Below are 21,566 nucleotides of genomic sequence, written 5' to 3' on the forward strand. Positions count from 1 at the left end.
GACTGTTTGTTTTGTTGTGTTTGGGGGGGGTTGTTTGTTTGTTTGTTTGTTTGTTTTAAATTTTCTCTCTCTTTCCCAGGATCCCCAAACTGGTTTTCCATATCTTAACTATATCATATCATTTAGTGAACAGGGTCTAGAAATCCCGGAAGACAAAGTGCTCTGGGAAAAGTGGGATCAAAGAGTGCCACTATTCCTACATTTGGAAGTACTAGAAGGGTGTTGGTCACAAGTTTCCGTAGTGTAGTGGTTATCACGTTCGCCTAACACGCGAAAGGTCCCCGGTTCGAAACCGGGCGGAAACAAGAAGAGCTGTGACTTTTTTTTCCTTCCTATGGCTAATGAATAAATTCTTCAACTGTGTATTTATCGTGGGAGTGTGTATGTGTGTATATATGTATTTCCCATTGCCATCTATACTCCTTTCTCCAATCCACTATCAGTTTTCTTAATCAATACTACACCCCAGGCTTAGGTCTCGGGATGCAAGAGGTAGTCTTTTGTCCTTAGACTTTGTTGTCCTCAAAGAACTTGAAGTCCTAGTAGATCTCGCGGGTCGGGAACGCGGTGTATACACAAAGGGAGCACACTACAAGAGCGATGTTTTGAAAATGTGTGTTGGAAGCCCAGGCTAGGGAAGATGTTCATTGGCAAGGTAGCAGCAGTGTTAACAACCACAGCTACAGTGAATCGCACCTCCCTCGGAGGAACTTCTCCATCCAGCAAGCAGGACGCAGTGTCCTCAGGTTTACCACGAGGCCTTGAATCAGCCGTGGCGCAGAAGGAGAAAAGAAAGTCAAAGGAATCAATGAGGAAAAAGGGACAAGGGGAGTCCTGAGACACATTAACGAGAAGTGCCGGGCAAGTAGCAATTGCTGGTCAGGAGACAGCGGTAGGAAAAGCCGCTTGGTCACACCCTGTGTGGCCAATGGTTTGTTTGTTTGTTTGTGTGGCCAATGGTTTCCCACTGGATCTCCTATTGTCTGCTCAGTTTCCAAAACTACCCTGGCTTCAGCCTCTCCCTCTTTGGCTATCTCCTTACCTGTAGTTAGGACAGGTGGACTGTTGGGGACAAGAGGAGGGCTCAACTGCAACGAGGAAAAACAATATTGCAGCCGGCGTGACTGCTGGCCCCCTATCTAAACGTCTCGACAGGGGAGCGACTCTTTTGGGTGCACCCCACAGCGCAGCCTGCTCCAACAACGTCTTCACACACTGAACACAACATGCTTACTCGGATGCTAGGCAATTGTCTCTCAGCAGTACTGTCAGACTTGAAAGTCACACAATACATCCGCCGAAGTAACCAGCGGTGTCCTCTTTAAAGGGCCACACATCCGAAGTACGGGCACAGCATGGTTCAAATCAGTGCAGTGGTGTCAAAACTGCTCAGGCCACTGCATTAGTCCAACTTCACCCAAACCACATCAACACGGTGCTCGTTGCATAGTCACTCCTCTGTCCGGAATGCACAGATCACTAAATCTAGGATCCAGAGCAGAGTGGAAGTGAAAAGTGAAGTTAAAAGCCCATGGAAGTGAAGAGTGAAACAATCCTAGACCGTTTGAGAGAATTATCTCGGTGTTCTTCTGCTTACACGATTTTTTCCTTTTCCTTTTTACGTTTTCGAATAGTAGAGTTTTCTCATAGTAGACTTAGTAGAGGTGTGTCTCTCCATGTCCCTGGCTCTGGATTGCCAGGGTATCTTCAGCCCCCACGTCCCTTCCAGTTGACCTATTTGACCACACTGGAACTCTGGGACCTCAGCATCCATCACTAACCTCTTTATCAGTCTTATCCAAGTGAATTCTATTGATGCCCCAGCTAATATAAGGCAGTTTTCAATTGCTTCCCATGTGGAGACCGGAAATAAATTGATAGCAACATAGCTAATACCAAGCAATCTGCTGGGATACCTAACAGCTGGTACAGATAGCTGTCAATTTTGAGTCAGATATTTTTTGAATGAGACAAGAACTTGTCAGAGCTTTACAACCTTCTTAGACTCTGTTTTAGCAGAGCAAATATTGATTTAGTAATGAAAAGTTCCAACAGAACAACAACGCACTTCTCCTTTTAATCAACTAACAGCTGATCTTTAGCTGGGTGTGGTGGAGTATGCTTACAGTCTCAGCAGGAGGGAGGCTGAGGCAGGAGGGCCTTAAAACAAAACAAAAACAAACAAACAAACAAACAAACCCCTCCTTTTAGTGTTTAAATGTAGCAACTCTTGCCTGACAAACAATGGAGGATTAGGTTATTTTGGGTCATCTTACTGGTCACTCTTCCTGTTTCAGGCATTCGTCTAGAATTAGGTTGCTCTGGTTGACATTTTGGCTTCCTCATTGCCTACTTTTCCTATTCCTCAGAACAACGACATGTGGTTGACATGGTCTTGTGTCTGGGAGACTTGTACCCTTGCACAGATGTGGTACAGCAATGAAATAATGAAGTGAGCATGAGGATTGTTGAGTCACTCTCTTGACCCTGGGAGAATGATCTCAAGTTAAGCAAAGGAAAATCAGTGATGGTTGAAAAACTATGGGATTATTTTTAGAATAGTTTGATAATACCCACAAATATACTAAATGTGGTGATAATTTCCATATTCAATAAGGCTTTTTTTTTTTTTTTCAAGACTGGGTTTCTCTGTATTGCTTTGGAGCCTGTCCTGGAACTCACTCTGCAGACCAGGCTGGCCTCAAACTCATGGAGATCCGCCTGCCTCTGCCTCCTGAGTGCTGGGATTAAAGGCGTGTGCCACCAACGCCCATCGAGGCTTTTTTTTTAATTAAAGATTTTGTTTTTATTATTAGTGTATGAATGTTTGCCAACATGTATGTTTGTGCACCACATGTGTGCCTGGTGCCCTTGGGTGCCAAAAGAGGCCATTAAATTTCCTGGAACTTCAGTTAGAGATGGTTGTGAGCTGTCAGCATGTGGTGCTAAGAACCAAACTCTGGATTTTTGTTTGTTTCTTTGGCTTGGTTTGTTTGTTTTTCAAAACACGGAGGGTCTCACTGTGTGGATCAGGATCAGTCCTCAAGAGCCTCAATAAAAGGATATCAAATATTTGGGGGGGTGAACACTCACGAATAACAATAAGGTAGAGAGCCACCACAGTCTTGTTCTACCCTGGGTCAATGGAAGCTGAGATCACATATCCGATCACCCACAAAAGAGAGACCCCTCCTCTTTCTTATAAGAGATTATGCACACAGAAGTCACACCCTGAGACCTGTCCCCCAAAACTATTGGCGGAATGAATTCCCACAACGTATGTATCCTTGGGATTAATTCCCAGAACTGAGAGTTGCTGAGTTGAGGTTTATATGTATTGGTAATTTTATGGAAATGGATAAACCTCCCATTTCTAGGTTGTTGATCCTTCCCAGTCCCTCCCAAGACAAAAGGTGGAAGGAAGGCAAATATCCAAAAGAAGATGGATGAATAAAAAAACTGTGGATATACATGTAATGGAATGTTATTTAACCTTAATGGAAGGAAAATTTAATACACACTACAACATGAATGACCCTAAAAGATGTTTTGTCCTGTGAGATAAGACAGTTAAAAGGCATAAATACGTCTGGCATACTTGCAACCTCAGCACTTGGGAGATGGGACCCAGTAGAATCAGAAGTTCAAAGTCACCCTTGACCCAGAACGAGCCCGGGCGAGATTGGGCTGTATGAGACTGCCTTAAAAAGAGCCCTCTATACACACACACACACACACACACACACACACACACACACACACACACACAGGATTAATTGAATTGATAGCTATAGGAAAAATATAATTCACAAAGACAATGTTATGATTATCAGGGGCCGAGTAAAGACCATAGTGGGGAGTTAGTGTTTGATAAACAGTCTTATCAGGACAGATGGAAAAAGGTCCTCAAGGCCAGGCATGGTGGTACACTCTGGCAGGCCAATTTCTGAGTTCGTAGGCCAGCCCGTCTGGTGTACAGAGCAAGTTTCAGGACAGCCAGGGCTACACAGAGAAAAGCCTTTCTCAAAACAAAACAAAACAAAACAAAACAAAACAAAAGGTCTGCTCGCCTAGAAATAAATGATAGTGAAAACGGTACAGCAATGTGAATGAATGTAGATAATGCTACAGACCAATGGCGTTTTTGCACAGCACACGCAAGGCCCAGGGCTTGGTTTTTAAAAGAAAATATTTATTAAGATGATAGATTTCAAATATATTTGCCACACAGAGAAACCCTGTCTCGAAAAAACCAAAACCAAACCAAAACCAAACCAAAACCAAACCAAAACAAAACAAAAACCAAATATATATATATTTGCCACAACAAAACTGAGGCGCAGAGCTCGTGGTCTTTGCAAGCAGGTACTTGGTAAACCGGCCGATGCAAACCTTGACACTGAAAGTGAACAAGATTACTTTCGATTTTAAGTTTCCGGAGGGTCATTATTTGTTTTTCCAACAGTGCCTCTGGCAAGGTATGAATTTTGGGATAAACACTGCTAAAGTTTTGTTTTCTCAAACATCATCCTGAGGTCTAAAAAGTACCACACACGCCCAACGTGGGGCTCGAACCCACGACCCTGAGATTAAGAGTCTCATGCTCTACCGACTGAGCTAGCCGGGCGCGCTTACCGCAAGGAGCTTATTTCTTCACAGCTAGGTTTGGAGAAAAGTCAGAAGTTCCGGGTTGAACGAGAATTTAATAGAACTACAAAAATTTGGACATTTTAAATTCAACTGTTGATGCCTGACCATCTTCCCTATTTCCTTCCATTTTCAGCTTACGTTTTTCTACCAAAATCAGAGATGGAGGGGGCGTACTTACTGTCGAATTTTATCGGAAGTAGTTTCAAGCTGGGTGAACTGAATGTAGTGAAGCACGCCTCTACCAACGGCCTTTTCTAACCCGTGGGTCCACCATCTGGGGTTTCCGCAGCTCTTGGCTGCACACTCAATTTGTAAAAAGAAAGGCTGACAAACCTAAAAATATCACCACCACTTGGAGATGCCGGGGATCGAACCCGGGGCCTCATACATGCAAAGCATGCGCTCTACCACTGAGCTACATCCCCACTCGCGCTGGTGCTCGTCTCAGGACTCCTCTAGTGATTACGTAGTGTAACGTTCCTAACCGCGGATTGAATTTTGCTACCATAAGACGACAAACATTTGCAAAATTCGAGAGAGGCCGCCCCGCTGCGTGCTGTTCCTGAGTCTTCCTTCGACCCTCAGTAAAGAAGCTGTTCTTCCCGGAAGGGATCCCCGAGGGCGGATAGATCCGGGACCTGAAACTGGGAAGAGGGTAGAAAACAGGAGAAAAGAGACCCATACATTAGATCTTATGAAAAAAGAGAACTGCTACCCGAAAAAGAAAGATACGTTTGGTTTCTGTTTTAAATGCAAGATAATGTATTTAAGCAAAATAATGAAGTTAATCGCTATAGATAGGGAAAGTGCATATCAGATGGGCGGGTTTTCATATGCTCGATTTTTTCACCCTTAATTTTGCGTTTACATCTGTGTGTGATGGCTGTGTGTGATGGCGTGTAGGCTTCGCGGATAAGGTAACATTTGAGAGGCAGATTTCTACAAGAAGACAGATCAGTAGTGCGAGCCCAGGAGCTGGTTGGCTGGGATTCGATGGTGGTGCCGTTATTTGTGTATCTGGGTAACATTTGTGTATCTGGGTAACTTGCCAGATACACGTTATTGTGTATCTGGGCAAGTCAAACATAAACTAATCAAACCGCTTCAGCATGGTGTACCCATGAGTCAGTTGCCCTGCAGCCCACTGAAAAGGTCTTTGCCACATTTGATTGCATGCTGTATGGATGAGGGATTGTATTATTTATTTATTTATTTATTTATTTATTTATTTATCTTTGGTTTTTCGAGACAGTGTTTCTCTGTGGCTTTGGAGGTTGTCCTGGAACTAGGACTACTCTTGTAGACCAGACTGGGCTCGAACTCACAGAGATCCACCTGGTTATAATACCTCCGGTGTGCTGGGATTAAAGGCGTGCGCCACCAATGCCCGGCTGGATAAGGGATTTGAATAGAAAAAGTGATCAAGTAAAAAAACAAAAAAAACAAAAACAAAAAAACAAACCAACAAAAAACTTCAAAAGTATCAATGAGCTATTTGCGGGCTATAGTCCACAGAAATGTTCCCCCTTTTGAATCTGGGTCTCATATAACCCAAGCTGACATTCAGGTGGCCATGTAGGCAGAGATGACCTTGAATTCCTGATCCTCTGCCCTTTAACGCAGTGATTATAAGTGTGCCACCAGGCCCAGCAAATAACTGGAGGCCCTTGAGGCCTTCACTCTGACCTCTTGGTAGGTGTACTGGCCCTGCTCACCACCTGCAGTTCTGCGCCCAAAGGTGGTGACATTCCTTAGTCCCGGGACTCACTTGTTTCTTCAACAGACTTATCCTTATCTTAAAAACAATTGTAGTTGAATTTGCAGAAAAATTGAAACGTTCCATGACAGAGGAGGAGAATCAAACAAGAGCCCTTACACAGGAGTCTTTTCGACATGTAGGAATATCAAGAAGGTTCTCGGGGCTGCACTGTGGTCAACACCAAAAGTCATAGTAGATGAGGTCAGGAGAGCAAGAGAATAGGAGCTGGACACAAAAAAGAAGGTGGAGTCTTCAGGTTATTGTGAGGACTTCAATTTTTACTGAGAGTTAGCAGCTACTGGTGGGGTTTAAACAGAGGGCTCTGATTTTTACTGTGGAGACATCAGCTCCAAAAAGGGTTCTCTAAAGTAAAAAAAGTGGAAGTGTTGTAGGGTATTGACCAGAGAAGACTGCTCAGACATGGGTTTAAGTCAATAGAAAGTTTTTATTAGCCAGCAATTATACTGGGTGTTTGAGATCCCAGTGTAGCATGGAGCCTTTCTCAGGGTCAGCTTTTAAGCACACACACACACACACACACACACACACACACACACACACACTCAAACATGTTCTGGGTTGACATATACTTTAATTAAGAAGAATGGTTAGCCAGAAGCAGAACTACAGAAGCTAAAAAGCAAGATTAGTATATTTTGAGATTTTCCTAGTACTGTATGGACTTTGATGAATTAGGCCTTTGTTTTAGTTTTGGCAGGCGTTACTATCTACATGCTGAGTTTTACAGCCTGAGTGGCACTTCCATCATGGAGTCAGTTGTGCTAAGGTCTGGGGGCCTGTTATAGAAGAGATCGCAGAGTGTTGACACTGAGACCTAGGGACTGAGTCAGGTCAGGGAGTGGGAAGCCATAGAAACTAAGAAGAAGATAGGAGGCCATAGACTGGAGAGAAGGAATGCAGTGTGTTGAGTGTTGAGGAGAAAATGCTATCAGGAAGGACAGATACATCAGAGAGCTGGAGAGGTGAGGTCTGTACTTTTTGATTAGAATTGCATGAGTCGATGGTGACTTTGACAAGAAAGGTTTTGAGAGGGGTGGAGGGGGAAACCTGACCCTAGTGGCCTACAGGGACAAACAAGAGATACGGGAGCAACTTCAAAAAGAGACAGAGAGGTTTTTGGGGGGACGGGGTGGAATAATACTGAATGAAATGAGAAAAGGTGGTTGTATTACATGTTCAAAATTAAAGGGGGGAGAATTGTAAGAGATGTAGTTGCAAAAGAGCACAAAGGCCGTGCTTGGGGTGAAGAGGTACAGCCAAATTCTAGACCCAAGTTTAGCTCAGTGCAGTGCCGGCGTGAGTCGGTATGCGGGGAACCAGACACCTTGCCCAGGGAGCCAGGCCTTTGCCCCTGCAGTGTAGGGTCAGCCTAGGTCGCCAACTGGGAGTGGAGCCCAGCTGGGTTTGTTCACTCACCTGTCCCGGATAGTTTCCTACTGCTGACTGGATCATACTGGGGCCTAAAGAAGCTGAGGAAGGGGGGTCGATAGAAGGGAGGTCCCCGGCTGGAGTGGTAGCTCTGGGAACCCAGAGAAAGGGCACCACCTGCCTCCACTCCCGGCTTGGGTACACCCCCAGCTCATGTCTCAACTTGCTGGGTGCCGGCCCCGCCCTTCCTCACCCCGTGGGTACTCGGTAGTCCAGCCCAGCTTGGAGCGTACAGTAGCGTTCAGGAACCTCCCCAGCGCCACAGGACTTGGATGTCCCAAGGACACGGATGGCGACAGTGGGACCGCGTACAGGGCCGAATGCAGGGGCCGAAGCGCTGGCTCTGGCGGCAGAGCTCCAAGGAGAGGCGACGTGCTCTATCTGCCTAGAGTTTTTCCGGGAACCCGTGTCGATCGAGTGCGGGCACAGCTTCTGCCGTGCCTGCATCACGCGCTGCTGGGAGCGTCCCGCAGGGGGAACAGGCCCGGCGACCCGCACGCTGCCCTGCCCACTGCCCTGCCCTCAGTGCCGGGAGCCCGCTCGCCCCAGCCAGCTGCGGCCCAACCGACAGCTGGCCGCGGTGGCCTCGCTGCTTCGGCGCTTCAGCCTGCCCTCGGGGGTCGTTGGGGAGCGCGGGACCCCTGCGGTGGCAGCCGGGGCGGCGGCTGCACGGTGTTCGCAACACGGAGAGCTGCTGAAGCTCTACTGCCAAGATGATGGACGTGCCATTTGCGTGGTGTGCGACCGCGCCCGCGAGCATCGTGCGCACGCCGTGCTGCCACTGGAAGAGGCGGTGCAGGAGGCCAAGGTGCGTGCAGGATCTCCTGAACCCCCGGCTCTTCTCCAGCCTCCCGGCTCTCCTGGCTGATTACAGCAGGAGGCCTACGGCGGAGCTCACGTCTCCTTTCATCCTAAACTGCGGTTTTCCAGGACATTCCTCACCTCCCCTGGTCCTTCAGAGCCGGATGCCTGGAGACGGCCCCAGGGATTAGAAGATTTTCTTGTCTGTTACAAACAATTTACCAGGGTTGTTGCAACTCTTCCTAGGAGAAAGTCTCTGCACGCCCACACATCCTCTGCCTTCACTTAACTCCTTTCTGAGGGGCGTGACACTAAAAGTACCCGGTTCTTAGAGGGCCACAACCTGGCTTCCTAGTGTATGTGTTCTGCCTCAAGAGGTCTGGGTTGGGCGAAGCCTATGGGTTCTGGGCGCCTCCCCTTTGTGTGTCCCGCACAAGAGGTGTTTGCACACCCTAGTCTTTGCTGCCCTGCCCCTCTCCAGCCCCCTATATGTATGCTTTCTGTTGCTTGAGAGGAGAGCAGGAGTCAAGGTGGACTGAACCAATGTGGGAATCTTGAGTTTCAATGCAGGCCATGTGGCTGATGTCCTTGGGGAAGTGAGATTCCTGGGCAATTGGAGGGCCCCTGCATTTGTTCTGTGCTGACAAGCTTAATCTGCACAGGCTATGTTGGACCCCACAGCCACAGATGACATCTATCCAGTCTCCTGCTCCCAGAGCAGAAACTTGGCTTTCTTCCAGATGGTTCTAGGATGGCACATGAGAGGGTTTCCAGAATTCTCTTCCCACAGTGTCTCCCTTCATATCACAGGAAGTGCTGGAGTCCAGGCTGAGGACCTTGAAGAAAGAACTGGAAGAGTATGAAATGTTCCGGTCTACGGAGGAGAGGGAAAGCAAGGAGCTTCTGGTGAGTTCAAGTGTGTGTGGGGGCTTAGGACTGTGGATGCCCAGAGCGGTGTGTGTGTGTGTGTGTGTGTTTGTGTATGTGTGTGTGTGTGTGTGTGTGTGTGTGTGTGTGTGCGCGAGCGCACGTGTGTTGAAACAGTAGGGTGGATTTCCGAAAGATAATATGGTTGGTTATACATCACAAAGGTTAACCATATAATTTATAATATAATTTATAATATAAACCAGAGCTTGTGAAAGGGACTGTTCAAATAATTTTTAGAAAACAGTCATTCATAACCAGCCAATTAGGACCTGTAGCAGCATCTTGTAACTGGATGCATTAGTATTTCTTCACAGAAAATGTTATATTAAGTGGAAACATGAATATAATAAGGATTATATTCTGTCCAGACACAGATTCTGCCCTGGAAAGAACTAGCTCTGTAGACCAGGCTGGCCTCGAACTCACACAGATACACTTGCCTCTGCCTCCCGAGTGCTGGGATTAAAGGCGAGCGCCACCACCTGGCAGACAAGGTTCATTTTCAAAGCTTTAATTTAAGAATTAGAGGTTAAGGGAGAAAATGGTGAGAAGGGATCAGAGCTGCTCCTGGCTGTGGCAGAGGAGAGGAGGCTTGGGGACTCAGGTTCTGTGTAGCCTCTAGTGTCCGACACCTCCAATTTGAAAAGAAAGTAAAATGGGACTCATTTTGGTTGCTATGGACAAACATGAGTCACTGTCATTTTCTATCTCACAAATTCAGCCCCTAGCTCAATAAATAGTGCTGAAAGAATGGAAGGGTCCATTAGGGCCTTTTAGGGGTAAGTCATTTGTTCATGAAGCTGGGAATAGAGGGGGAGGCCTGGAGGACCCTCTTATTCTTAAAAAAATTATTATATTTAAATTGTGGGATGCATGTGCCACTGTCTGCATGTGAAGGTCAGAGGGCAAATTTTGTATCAGTTCCTGCCCTCCACCTTGAAGTAAATTCTAGGGATTGAACAGCTTGCCAGGCTTATGAGCCAAGTGTCTGCCTGCTGAGATAGCTCACTAGCCCAAACTTATTCAGATTAGGAAGGGAAAGACTATGGAGTTCAGATAGTCAGGCTCCTCTCTGAGCTCTTTGTTGTTGTTTTGCTTTGTTTGAGACAGCCCTGGCTGGTCTGGAACTTGCTACATAGGCTGGCCTTGAACCTACAGAGACCCACCAGCTTCTCCCTCCCTAGAGCTAGGATTGAAGTTGTCTTGCCACCATGCCTGGCCCTCTCCTTACTCTTTTTTTTTCAAGACAGGGTTTCTCTGTGGCTTTGGAGGCTGTCCTGGAACTAGCTCCTGCAGACCAGGCTGGTCTCGAACTCACAGAGATCCACCTGCCTCTGCCGGAGTGCTGGGATTAAAGGCATGTGCCACCAACTCCTGGCCCTCTCCTTACTCTTAACAGCTTTTACATCTTCATCCATTAGACTTCCAGACTTTCACATTTGATCATTTACTTCCCTTCCCAAAGCAAAGTTTGCCCATCCAGACCTTTATTTCACCTCTACTGGAGAAAGGAGCAAGAGCCCAGTTCTCCAGCCTTTGGTTTACATCTATGACTAAGAGGACATTCTCTATAGCCTGGGCAGCTTCCCAGTCTCCGACCCACCTCCTCAGAATATTGTTTAGCACCCCCATCTCTGCCCTGTCCCAAACCCTCCTCCCCACCTATCCAAACCGGGGCCTTTCACAGCCAAGCAGGTGTTCTACTACTGAGCCACATGTTCCTTGTTCTTCTTGCCATACAGCCGTAGGTGAACCTGCCTCTGTTGGTCCACTAAACAGGGGTTTTATAATTGTACAAATCTTGTAGTCTGGAAGTCAGGGTAGGAAAAGGAGAACACTTTCATCTGAAAAATGCCCTTACCCCAACCAGTAATGTCTGGAGGTGTTTTGTTTTTTTCCCGTTGTTATTTATCCTGTCTACATTTTGCCTCTGGGCTTTTATCTTTCTCTTTTGTAAATTTCACTTTCACTCTTACTCCATGACTGGCTTTGTAGTTGGATGGCTGGCCCCTGAAGTCTTCCTCCTTTCTCTCTTGTTCCTTAATCTTCTCTTTTCCCAGAATTCTCCTTCTATTTATTCTCTCTGCCTGCCAGCCCCGCCTATCCTTTCTCCTGCCTAGATATTAGCCATTCAGCTCTTTTTTGTTTGTTTGTTTGTTTTTTGTTTTTCGAGACAGGGTTTCTCTGTGGCTTTGGAGACTGTCCTGGAACTCACGCTTATAGACCAGGCTGGTCTCGAACTCACAGAGATCTGAACTCACAGCCTGCGTCTGCCTCCCAAGTATGCCACCACTGCCCGGCTGCCATTCAGTTCTTTATTAGACCATCAAGTGTTTTAGACAGGCAAAGTAACAGAGCTTCACAGAGTTAAACAAATGCAACATCAAAGAATGCAACACATCTTTGTATCATTAAAACAAATGTTCCACAGCATAGACAAATGTAACACATCTTCAAATAATATTCCACAACAGTCAGCACTGGGATTGTCACTGGCACTTAGTGGCAGGGGTCTTAGGTGTTAAATATTTCATAATACACAGGCATGCCCCCACAGCCAGGAATTATCTGGCCCCAAATGCCAGCAACAGCAAGATTGGGACACCTCTGTTTACAGTTTTCTTGGTCTGTCAATCTGCTTTCTGCTGTTGTCACATAATATAATTGACTGTGTGGTTTTTAAAAAAATAGAGTGTGTAAATAAAAAGGACGTATGTGTATCTTTTGGCAGGCCCTGCCAAGGTATACCACTAAGCAAACACACCATGTGCAACAGAGTTAGTGCAAGAGATTTATTGGGGGAGGTGGGAAAGAGTTTTTAAGAGTGAATAGCCATGTCTGAGTGGGGACAAGAAGAGGCAAGAAAGACAAGAGTGAGCTGTGCTCTGGCAGGCACATTTAAGGGGTGCAAGGTAGACAGGCACCTGGCAACAGGTGATGACATACTGCTCTGGTGGCAGAGGCAGGCTGCTGCTGTGGTGTGAACTAACAGAGTGTAACTGGGTATGATGGCTCACACCTTTAATTTCCGCTCTTGGTGGGCAGAAACAGAAGGTTATCTGTGAGGTTGAGGCCAGCCTGGTCTTCATAATGAATTCCAGGACAGCCAAGCTATATAACAACAGCAATGAAAAGTTTTTTTTGCTTTTGTCTTTTTGTTTTTCGAGACAGGGTTTCTCTGTGTAGCTTTGGAGCCTATCCTGGCACTCTCTCTAGCTCAGCAATGAAAGTTTAGTGTACAGTTCTGGAGGCTGGGAAGTCTAAAAGGAAGGTACTAGTAGCTGTTCTGCACCCCATGAGGGCTTTCTTACTGAACCATAACAAAATGGAGGGCACCACATAGCAAGACAGAGGGAATATATTCTCAGGTTCTTCCCTTCCTCCCTATCTTATTCCCCTCCAGTTTTTTTTTTTTTTTTTTCTTCCTCTCCAGTTTTTAAAGGTGGTGTCTCATTATGTAGTCCATGTTGGCCTGGACCTTGCTATGTAGCCCAGGTTGGCCTTATACTTGCAGGGCCTCATTCTCCAGAGTGCTACAATTATAGACAGTCACCACTAACACAGACATGGAGAGCTGTTTTGATAAACACTTTTGCTTGGGTTGTTCCCTTGGGAGTCAACGTCATAGAGTTAACAAAAGTACAGACTTAAGAGTCAGATTACTCTGCCTTAGAATCTTAGCTTAATAATTTCTAGGATGGGTCGCCTCACCCTAAAATGGAATCAGAAGTGTGCTGACCTCATTGGCTCAGGGTAGATGAATTCAAGTTCTTCTCCTTGATGCTGCCGTTCAGTGTCTGATAATATAAGCAAGGCAGGTGTACTGTGGGAAGCCTTGGGAGCCATGATCTGAGCGCAGGGATCCCAACTTCACTCTTTAACAGCCTCCTCTTCTACCCTTCTCTTCCTTCCTCTGTAATTACCTGGGAGAGGACCTTTCATAATTGAGCTTGCCTTGTTGGGGACAGGATACTTACTTGTTGATAGCCACTAGAATTCTTGTTTACTGGAATTTTGCTACACAAGTGTGTTTGTGAAAAAAAATATTCAAGGAGTTCATCTAAAAACGTGAAAAATCCTAAATCTGATAATGGAAAGAATGGAATGTTAAGCTTGTACAGAGCGTGCACCCTTGCCCAATGGGTGCGCTGTTACCTCTGCTAACAAATGTTTTCTTCTTGTCTCCCTGGACCTCCAGAGTTCTGCACTTTGACCTTGCATTTCCATAAGAATTGAAGCCACAATAGTGTTTTTAAAAATATAGGTTGGAGTAGTAGCAGGGTGGTGGTGGTGGTGGGGTATGCCTTTAATCCCAGTATTTGGGAGGTAGAGGCAGGCAGATCTCAGAGTTCAAGGTCAGCCTGCTCTACATAGAAAGCGACAGGCCAGCCAGGACTACATGGTGAGACCCTGTCTCTAAAATAGAAGGTGAAAGGCAAATGAATGAATATATAGAAGAAGAAAAAGCAACCTTTGATTTAGTCCTCATGATTGAAGCTGCAGCTTGAGGTAGTTGTGGGGAGTTTGAAGATGCCCTACGGTGGGGTAGAATCCATGTCCTGAGAAACACCAGAGGACATCTGTGGCTGGGGAGAGAGGAGCATGTGTTCAGGCTGTGGCTTGTAGAGTCGGGCTATTTTAATTAGAGGTATCCACAGTATGCACTGGTGGGCGTGCCTGTTTCCCCAGTGAAGGGAAGCAACCCTGTTCGGGAGGATGCCTCCTCAAAGCTCCTGTCTTAATGTCATGCCCAAGTCCCTTTTCTAAGTCGTGTGCCAACCTCTCCTCTTCCTGAGACAGAAGCAGATGGCAGCGGAGAAAGAGAAGGTGGGGGCAGAGTTCCAGGCACTTCGGGCCTTTCTGGTGGAGCAGGAGGGCCGGCTTCTAGGCCGACTGGAGGTGCTGTCCCGGGAAGTGACCCAGAAACAGAATGAGAACCTGGCCCAGCTCGAGAGTGAAATCACTCAGCTGTCCAAACTCAGCAGCCAGATCCAGGAGACAGCTCAGAAGCCTGACATAGACTTCCTCCAGGTGAGGCTGGCTCAGTCACAGCCTTGAGACTTTTGCCCTAGGCATTAGGAGAGGCTGCTGGAGAACAATCAGACCCCAGGAGGAACGGGATTGGAGAAAAGGGCAGTGACTCTCCTGGGATTGGAAGGCTAGAAGCAATGTGATAAAACTTTCATGGTTGCTGGGCGGTGGTGGCCCAAGCCTTTAGTCCCAGCACTCGGGAGACAGGCAGGTGGATCTCTGTGAGTTTAAGGCCAGACTGGTCAACCCAGTGAGTCCCAGGACAGTCAAGGCTACGCAGAAAAACCCTGTCTCTAAAAGCAAAAACAGCAACAACAACAACATAAAACTTTCATGGTTACCAGACATTATAATTTATTTTACACTCATTCTGTATACACACATTTGATACCAGTCTCGGAAAACAATCCTTATCTTTGCTACCTGTAATTCACTCTCCTATTCTATTTCATTAAAAAAAAAAAGTTGGGTGTGGAGAGATGGGTCAGCAGTACCAGCACTAGCTGTTTGAGTCCCAGTACCCAAATGGTGACTCAGCACCTGTAACTCTAGTTTTAGGGGACCTGGCGCCCTCTTCAGGCTTCCGGGCACAGGCCGTGAACAGACATACATGCAGGTAAACATAAACGTTGCTTAAAAAAAAAACAATGATTAATTAAAAAACAGTCACCAGGCCAGGCATAGTAGCACACACCTTTAACTCCTGCACTCAGGAGGCAAAGGCAGGCAGATCTCTGTGAGTTCAAGGCCAGCCTGGTATACACAGTGAATTCCAAGATAGACAGAGTTATACAGTGAAACCCTGTCTTGGGAGGGATGGCACACAAAAAAGAAACAAAACCCCGTGGTGGCTTGTCTGGGTGGTAACCATAGCTTTGCCTATCTGTGGCCAGGGTTGAAGGGTACTATAGCTGACATAACATCCGGCCACAGCTAGAAACCAGTAGCCTATAGTCAGTGGGGCATATGTTTTCTCAATGGTGAATGGAGGTTATATAATGATGATTTGACTTCCTTCCCTCTTTTCTTCCAGGAATTCAAAAACACACTAAGCAAGTGAGTGAACCTAACCATTCCTAGCTCTTTCCAAGCTGTTTTTACCCCCCTTTCTTTTTTAACACCAACATCATCTCTCATCTCCTGACCCCCCCCCCAACTCCTACTTCCTTACCTGGGTACCTTTTGAGGCAAAGGCCCACTTACCTAGCTGTGTGAATTCCTGCATGAAGTTGGCTTTCCTTTTTCCTCTTACAGGAAGGAAGTAGCTGGGAAGACAGAGAGAAGGGATGGGAAGAGGGAGATGGAGGGAAGAAAAGAGAATAAGATAGTCAGTTTGATAATATTTTCTTCAAAGGCAATCATGGAAGCTCTTCCTCCAGCCCCACCTCCTAAAGGTTGTGTTATCTCCTAATAGTGCACAAATTGGGAATCCAGCCTTTAACACATAGGTCTTTAGGATTACGTGTATCTAAACAATAGCACCACTCTAATTGTCATAGGGCAGTGGAGTGGGATGGTGTTCTTGGGACTTCCTCAGGGGCCTTGTCCTGCAGGTGCAGCAGTGTGCCTTGCTCCAAGCCAACCACGGTCTCATCTGAGATGAAGAATAAAGTGTGGAATGTTTCTCTCAAGAGTTTCGTCTTAAAAGGATTGCTGAAGAAGTTCAAAGGTATGGGCCTGGGTGTGGGCTGGACTGTGCAGTGTTGGATGGAGGGGGTATGCTCCTGGTAGGTACATGGGACCTAAGGGTATGTCTTTCTTGAACTGCAAAGAAGAAACAGGAGGTGGGGTGTACCAAAACCAGATTGTTCTGGGAAGGCACTGATGACAAAGTCATCTGGGTTTCACCCCAGGGCATCCTGCTTCCTATGGGGACAGACAGATCACAAAAGTACTGGGGGCAGGAAGAAGGTTAAGAAGGGGATACCAGTTCTAGACAATAGAGGGGGAAGGGGAAGGAAGAGCTAGGACCCTTGGGTGTTCCTCCTCCCTGTGTTCCCATCTTGGCTCTGTATCTGCAACTCTTGGCCTCTAGAGTATCTGGAGTCAGGTGAGCTCTGAGTGTGTGGGGAGAGGAGGTCTCCTGGCCAGGCAGTCTCCCACACTGCACATCTGTTCTGTTTTGTTCCTCTGCAGAAGATCTCCAGGAAGAGCTGGAGAAAGAGGAGAAAGGTATGGATGACCACTGGGCTGTGAGTATAAGGCTGGCCAGGTAGCAAACCTGCTCCCTGTCATAGGCTCTCTCTGGGCTTTACAAATGCTTGACCCTGTCTGCCCATCCACCTCAGTGACTATAACTCTGTCCCCATCCTAATCCTTGTTTGACATCTTTGAACCCTCAGGTGGCAATGGGGCTCATTGGTTCATAAGCCATGAATGGTCAGGATAGGGAATGATTTGGCTTTAGCTTGCTTGGGGCAGATAAATCCTCTGAAGATCTTGGGAATTGTGTATGGGATTGGGGGAAACAAAGGGAGACTGCAGAGATCTGGGGTGGTGGCGGGGTGTGATCCAACACTGAAAGGAAGGAAGCAAATGTACAGAGTTTACCTGGATAGGATCCTGTATGGCTCCTTTTACTCATCATGCCCTACTGTGCCCTCAGCCCCCAGTGACCTTCAAGGCCTCAGTGGATCTAACCTCATTGCATTTCAGGTCCTTGACATATACTCCTTGATGCTTCTAGAATGCACCAGCCACACATGAACTTCAGGACCTTTGCACTGCACTGGCCATCCCTCAGTCAGAGTCAAGTTTTCCTGCCATATAACTGACTTCCTCACCTCCTTCAGATTTTTGCTTTAACATACCCTTCCAGGGAGGCATTCCTGGCTACTGTAGTTGAAATTACAGATTGTGCTCCAGATGTTTTACCTTCTTCTAATCACCCTCACACAGCTGTGAAGGAAGCAACAGAGGTTGTCTTCCAGCCTTGATCTCTGTAGTATACCTTGATCTCTGTAGTATACCAGAATGTCTTAGTTCACTGTTTTATTGCTGTGAGGAGACACCAGGACCAAAGCAACTTTTTAAAATTCTTTATTTTATTTATTTATTTTGTTTTTTCAAGACAGGGTTTCTTTGTGGCTTTGGAGGCTGTCTTGAAACTAGCTCTTGTAGGGCAGAGCTGGCCTCAAACTCACAGAGATCCACCTGCCTCTGCTTCCGGAGTGCTGGGACTAAAGGCTAAAGGCAAGGGCCAGGAACACCTGGCTATTTTGTATTTTTTTTTCTTTAATTGCACTGGTGTGAAAGTATCAAATCCCCTGGAAATAGAGTTTCAGACAGTTGTGAGCTGCCATGTGGGTGCTGGGAATTGAACCTAGGTCCATCTAGAAGAGCAGTCAGTGCTCTTAACCACTGAGCCATCTCTCCGACCCATATTTTGTAGCTTTTTAAATTTGAACATTTTCAAACATTTTCCAAAGGTGAGAGAAGAGCATAATGCATGCCACACAAGCTCATATCATCTTCACATCTTCAATTGCCAATTGGTGAATATTTTTCTCACCGACATTGTGTCCAGTTTTTAGTTTTGTTTTTTGAAGAAAGGGTTTCTCTGTGTGGGCTTGACTGTCCTGGAACTAGTTCGGTAGACCAGACTGGTCTTGAGCTCACAGAGATTCACCTGCCTTTGACTCCCAAGTGATGGGATTAAAGCGTGTGCCACCCACCGGCATGTTAAATTTTATAATAAAACAAAGATTTTGTATTTCCACAAATATGTGAGAATATGTTACCTCCAAAGAGACAGACTATTTAAGATAGGGTCTCATTGTATAGTCCTGCCTCTCCTAAAAACAACCATCACACCTAGAGGAAGTGATGATTCTTGTGTCTAATTTTCAAATTTCCCCAATTGTCTTTGTTTTGAGACAAGGCTCTTGTAACTCTGGCTGGCCTCAGGCTGGCTATGTAATTGAAGATGACCTTGAACTCTTGATGCTTCTGCCTCCACCTCCTAAACTCAGGCTTTCTCTACCATCCCTGCTCCACAATTATCTTTGAAATCAGATTTGATTACCTGCTCAAATTGAGATCCAAATCAGGCCTACTGTATTTCTCAGATTTTATGAGTTTTTAAAAAAATTTTAACACGCGTTTGTTAAATTGAAGAAAGAGAAAAGGAAGAAAAAAAAGGAAAGTTAAATAAGTACTGTATAGGCAGGAGGGTTAAGGGTATTGGCTTTCCCTCAAGGGAGGGACGACCAGGTGACAATAAGGGAATGTGCCCTTAGTGTAGAGGCTGTGAAAGTAACGCTGTTGGAAACATCTTTCTTTCTCTATCCTCAGTGGAACTCACTTTGGACCCTGATACAGCCAACTCCCGCCTCATCTTGTCCCTGGATCTAAAGAGCGTGCGCCTAGGACAGCGTGCCCAGGACTTGCCTAACCATCCCCGCCGCTTTGATACCAACACCCGCGTTTTGGCATCCTGTGGTTTCTCCTCAGGGCGACATCACTGGGAGGTGGAAGTGGGCTCCAAGGACGGCTGGGCCTTCGGTGTGGCCCGAGAGAGCGTGCGTCGCAAGGGCCTCACGCCCTTTACCCCTGAGGAGGGTGTATGGGCAATGCAACTCAACAATGGGCAATACTGGGCTGTGACCAGCCCTGACAGGACTCCCCTCAACTGTGGGCATCTGTCGCGGGTGAGGGTGGCACTGGACCTGGAAGTGGGGGCGGTATCCTTCTATGCAGTGGAGGACATGCGCCACCTCTACACCTTCCGTGTCAACTTCCAAGAGCGAGTGTTCCCCCTTTTCTCTGTTTGCTCCACCGGCACCTACTTAAGAATCTGGCCTTGATGAGCTGTCAGGCTACCTAGGAGGGGGCAGGGCGGCCTGGAGGGAGCTCTCCTCCATAAGACAGAGGTACTCCATCTTGGACCTTCCCTCCACACCCCTAACCCAGGTTGCTCTAGCGGGCTGTCACAACCAGAGGCGCTGAAAACTGAGGAAAGAGGCGCTGTCGGGTAACTCACTGCACAGGGAAGAGACAGATGCCTTTGAGCCCTGGCGCCTTCTCCCTTCCTGTACTGTTCCTGCACGTTGTATCTGAACTATGGAAAGGTGGTCGCCCACTAGGACGAAAGCCCAGCTCTTAACAAGGGTACTTCAAACCACATGAGCTTGATTTAGAAGGGTCCCTGTGCACACAGAACATGTGGAAGACTGGTACCCTTGCAAAGGGTGTGCTTTGGTCCTCAACCCATCAGGTTATTACTTTACATTTGTGGCAGCGGCAGGCTCTGCCTGGAGAGGTCATTGAGTCCTCTAGCTGGCCAGGCTGGGTTGTTTATTTAGGGAGGAACATTGTAGCTCCAGGCTCAGAAGCCAGTCTGACTGGATCTGGAAGGAAACTCTTGACCTATGCACAAGGCCTGGATGACAGTGTACACATATACCTGCATTGCTGTTCTCCAGCACCCCTTAGCCTGATATGATGGTATCTTTGACCACAGTAACTGGCAACATCTGTGATCATAGGTGCCTTAAGCCTCATATTTTCCATCAGTGTGTAGTCTCCTTTGGGTAAGGAGATCAAAAGATTCTGGAATTGTGAAACACAAATTGATATTTGGGAGTTTACAGATGCAACTAGCACTAGTATGGAGATGCACACAGCATAAACATAGTCCTGACAAACTCTTTCTGGATCTTACTAACTGTGCAAACAGCAGAGCATCCTGGGGTCAAGGATTCCTGAGCCTCCACTATGGAGGGGGTTGAGCAGGCGAGCCTCCTTATCCTGTTGGATACAAAGCTGGGCTTCTGGAAGGTTAGCAGTAGCTGTTCCCTGCTTAGTGCTCCCTTGGGAAGGGGCAGAGTAGATGGAAATACAGATTTTGAGCACAATTCTTCGGGTGGATGGATTCATTCTTGATGCCCTGGTTTGACTGTGGGAATGGTTTCTGCTAGAATGACCCTGAGTGTCATATTTGAGGTGTGTGAGCTTGTGTGCTTGTATCTCAGAGATGAAATGAGGGGTTTGAGGGTTTCAGAGAGGGCACTTATGATCAGCTGTTGCAAACAGATACCCACACAAAAACACAGCTTCCCATTTACTGTGAAATCATGAGGAGCAGAGTTTGGATCCCAGCACCCATGAAACAAGCAATGCATTTTGTAAATACCCAGTCTCCAGCTTCAAGGGATATTATGATGCCCTCTCTTGGTCTCTGTACACACACCCCAGAGCCAGGGCACACACATGTGTATATACATACACACAGACAACATACACATACACATACATGATTTCACTTCAAAGGGAACAAGAGATAGTTTATTGTGGTGTAGGGATGTGACAGCCAGCCCTAACCTGATGGCACTGTGTTATTGCCTGCTGTACCCTGTTGGGAGCCAAATCTCAGGGCTTGGCATGAGATTCTAGGTCATGCTTGGCAGGCCACATAGTTAACCTTTACATAGCAGCTCCTTAGAACCTCAGCTCAAGAAAAGAAACAACCTGACCCAGTCCTCCACCCACAGGCTCAGTCACCTAAGCAACCCTCCCTGGACCTCTTAGTCATAAACTCTTTACCCTACCAAACATCTTCTTTGTGGCTTCCTAATATCCTGCCTATACCAACACCTGGTGCACAAACAACCCATTCAGCCCCTCACCATATCCTGACTATATAAGCTAGCATGAGAAAAGTAAAGGTTGCCACTTGATCAGAATTCTGTCTTGTGGTCGTTTTTTCTGCGTCTCTTGTCCCCATTCCCTATCCCTGATTCTCTTGCCCTAGGTTGATGTCCTGCAGGAAGGGACAGTACCCCAGTCAACTAATCACACTTCCCCGAGAGTGCTCAGACCTGTGTAATAATTTGCACATAGCTCCCCTGTAATAGCTAAAGAAACAATATGGTATCAGGCACCCTTAAGGGCCATTGAGCTTTGCCCTGAAATGCCTGTGAAATCCTAGTGGCCTGCAAGTGAGATA

General features: G+C 46.7%; 1 protein-coding gene and 3 non-coding genes across 4 annotated transcripts; 2 read left to right on the forward strand and 2 right to left on the reverse strand.

Moving 5' to 3' along the window:
- The first annotated feature begins 232 nt into the window (after positions 1-232).
- On the forward strand, positions 233-305 carry Trnav-aac. The gene has a single exon. It is a non-coding gene; the product is annotated as a tRNA-Val (tRNA).
- Positions 306-4,554: 4,249 nt separating this feature from the next.
- Positions 4,555-4,627, reverse strand: Trnak-cuu. Its single transcript has one exon. It is a non-coding gene; the product is annotated as a tRNA-Lys (tRNA).
- Positions 4,628-5,003: 376 nt separating this feature from the next.
- Positions 5,004-5,075, reverse strand: Trnaa-ugc. The gene has a single exon. It is a non-coding gene; the product is annotated as a tRNA-Ala (tRNA).
- Positions 5,076-8,042: 2,967 nt separating this feature from the next.
- On the forward strand, positions 8,043-21,077 carry LOC100768248 (E3 ubiquitin-protein ligase TRIM7). The gene is made up of 7 exons (XM_027427677.2): positions 8,043-8,666; positions 9,470-9,565; positions 14,390-14,620; positions 15,654-15,676; positions 16,174-16,289; positions 16,757-16,792; positions 18,914-21,077. The coding sequence occupies exons 1-7, from the start codon at positions 8,148-8,150 to the stop codon at positions 19,423-19,425; spliced, it is 1,533 nt and encodes a 510-aa protein (XP_027283478.1). The 5' UTR covers positions 8,043-8,147; the 3' UTR covers positions 19,426-21,077.
- The last annotated feature ends 489 nt before the right edge of the window (positions 21,078-21,566 follow it).

The sequence above is a fragment of the Cricetulus griseus genome, chromosome 7 (genome assembly GCF_003668045.3).
Source record: "Cricetulus griseus strain 17A/GY chromosome 7, alternate assembly CriGri-PICRH-1.0, whole genome shotgun sequence".
NCBI lineage: Eukaryota > Metazoa > Chordata > Mammalia > Rodentia > Cricetidae > Cricetulus > Cricetulus griseus.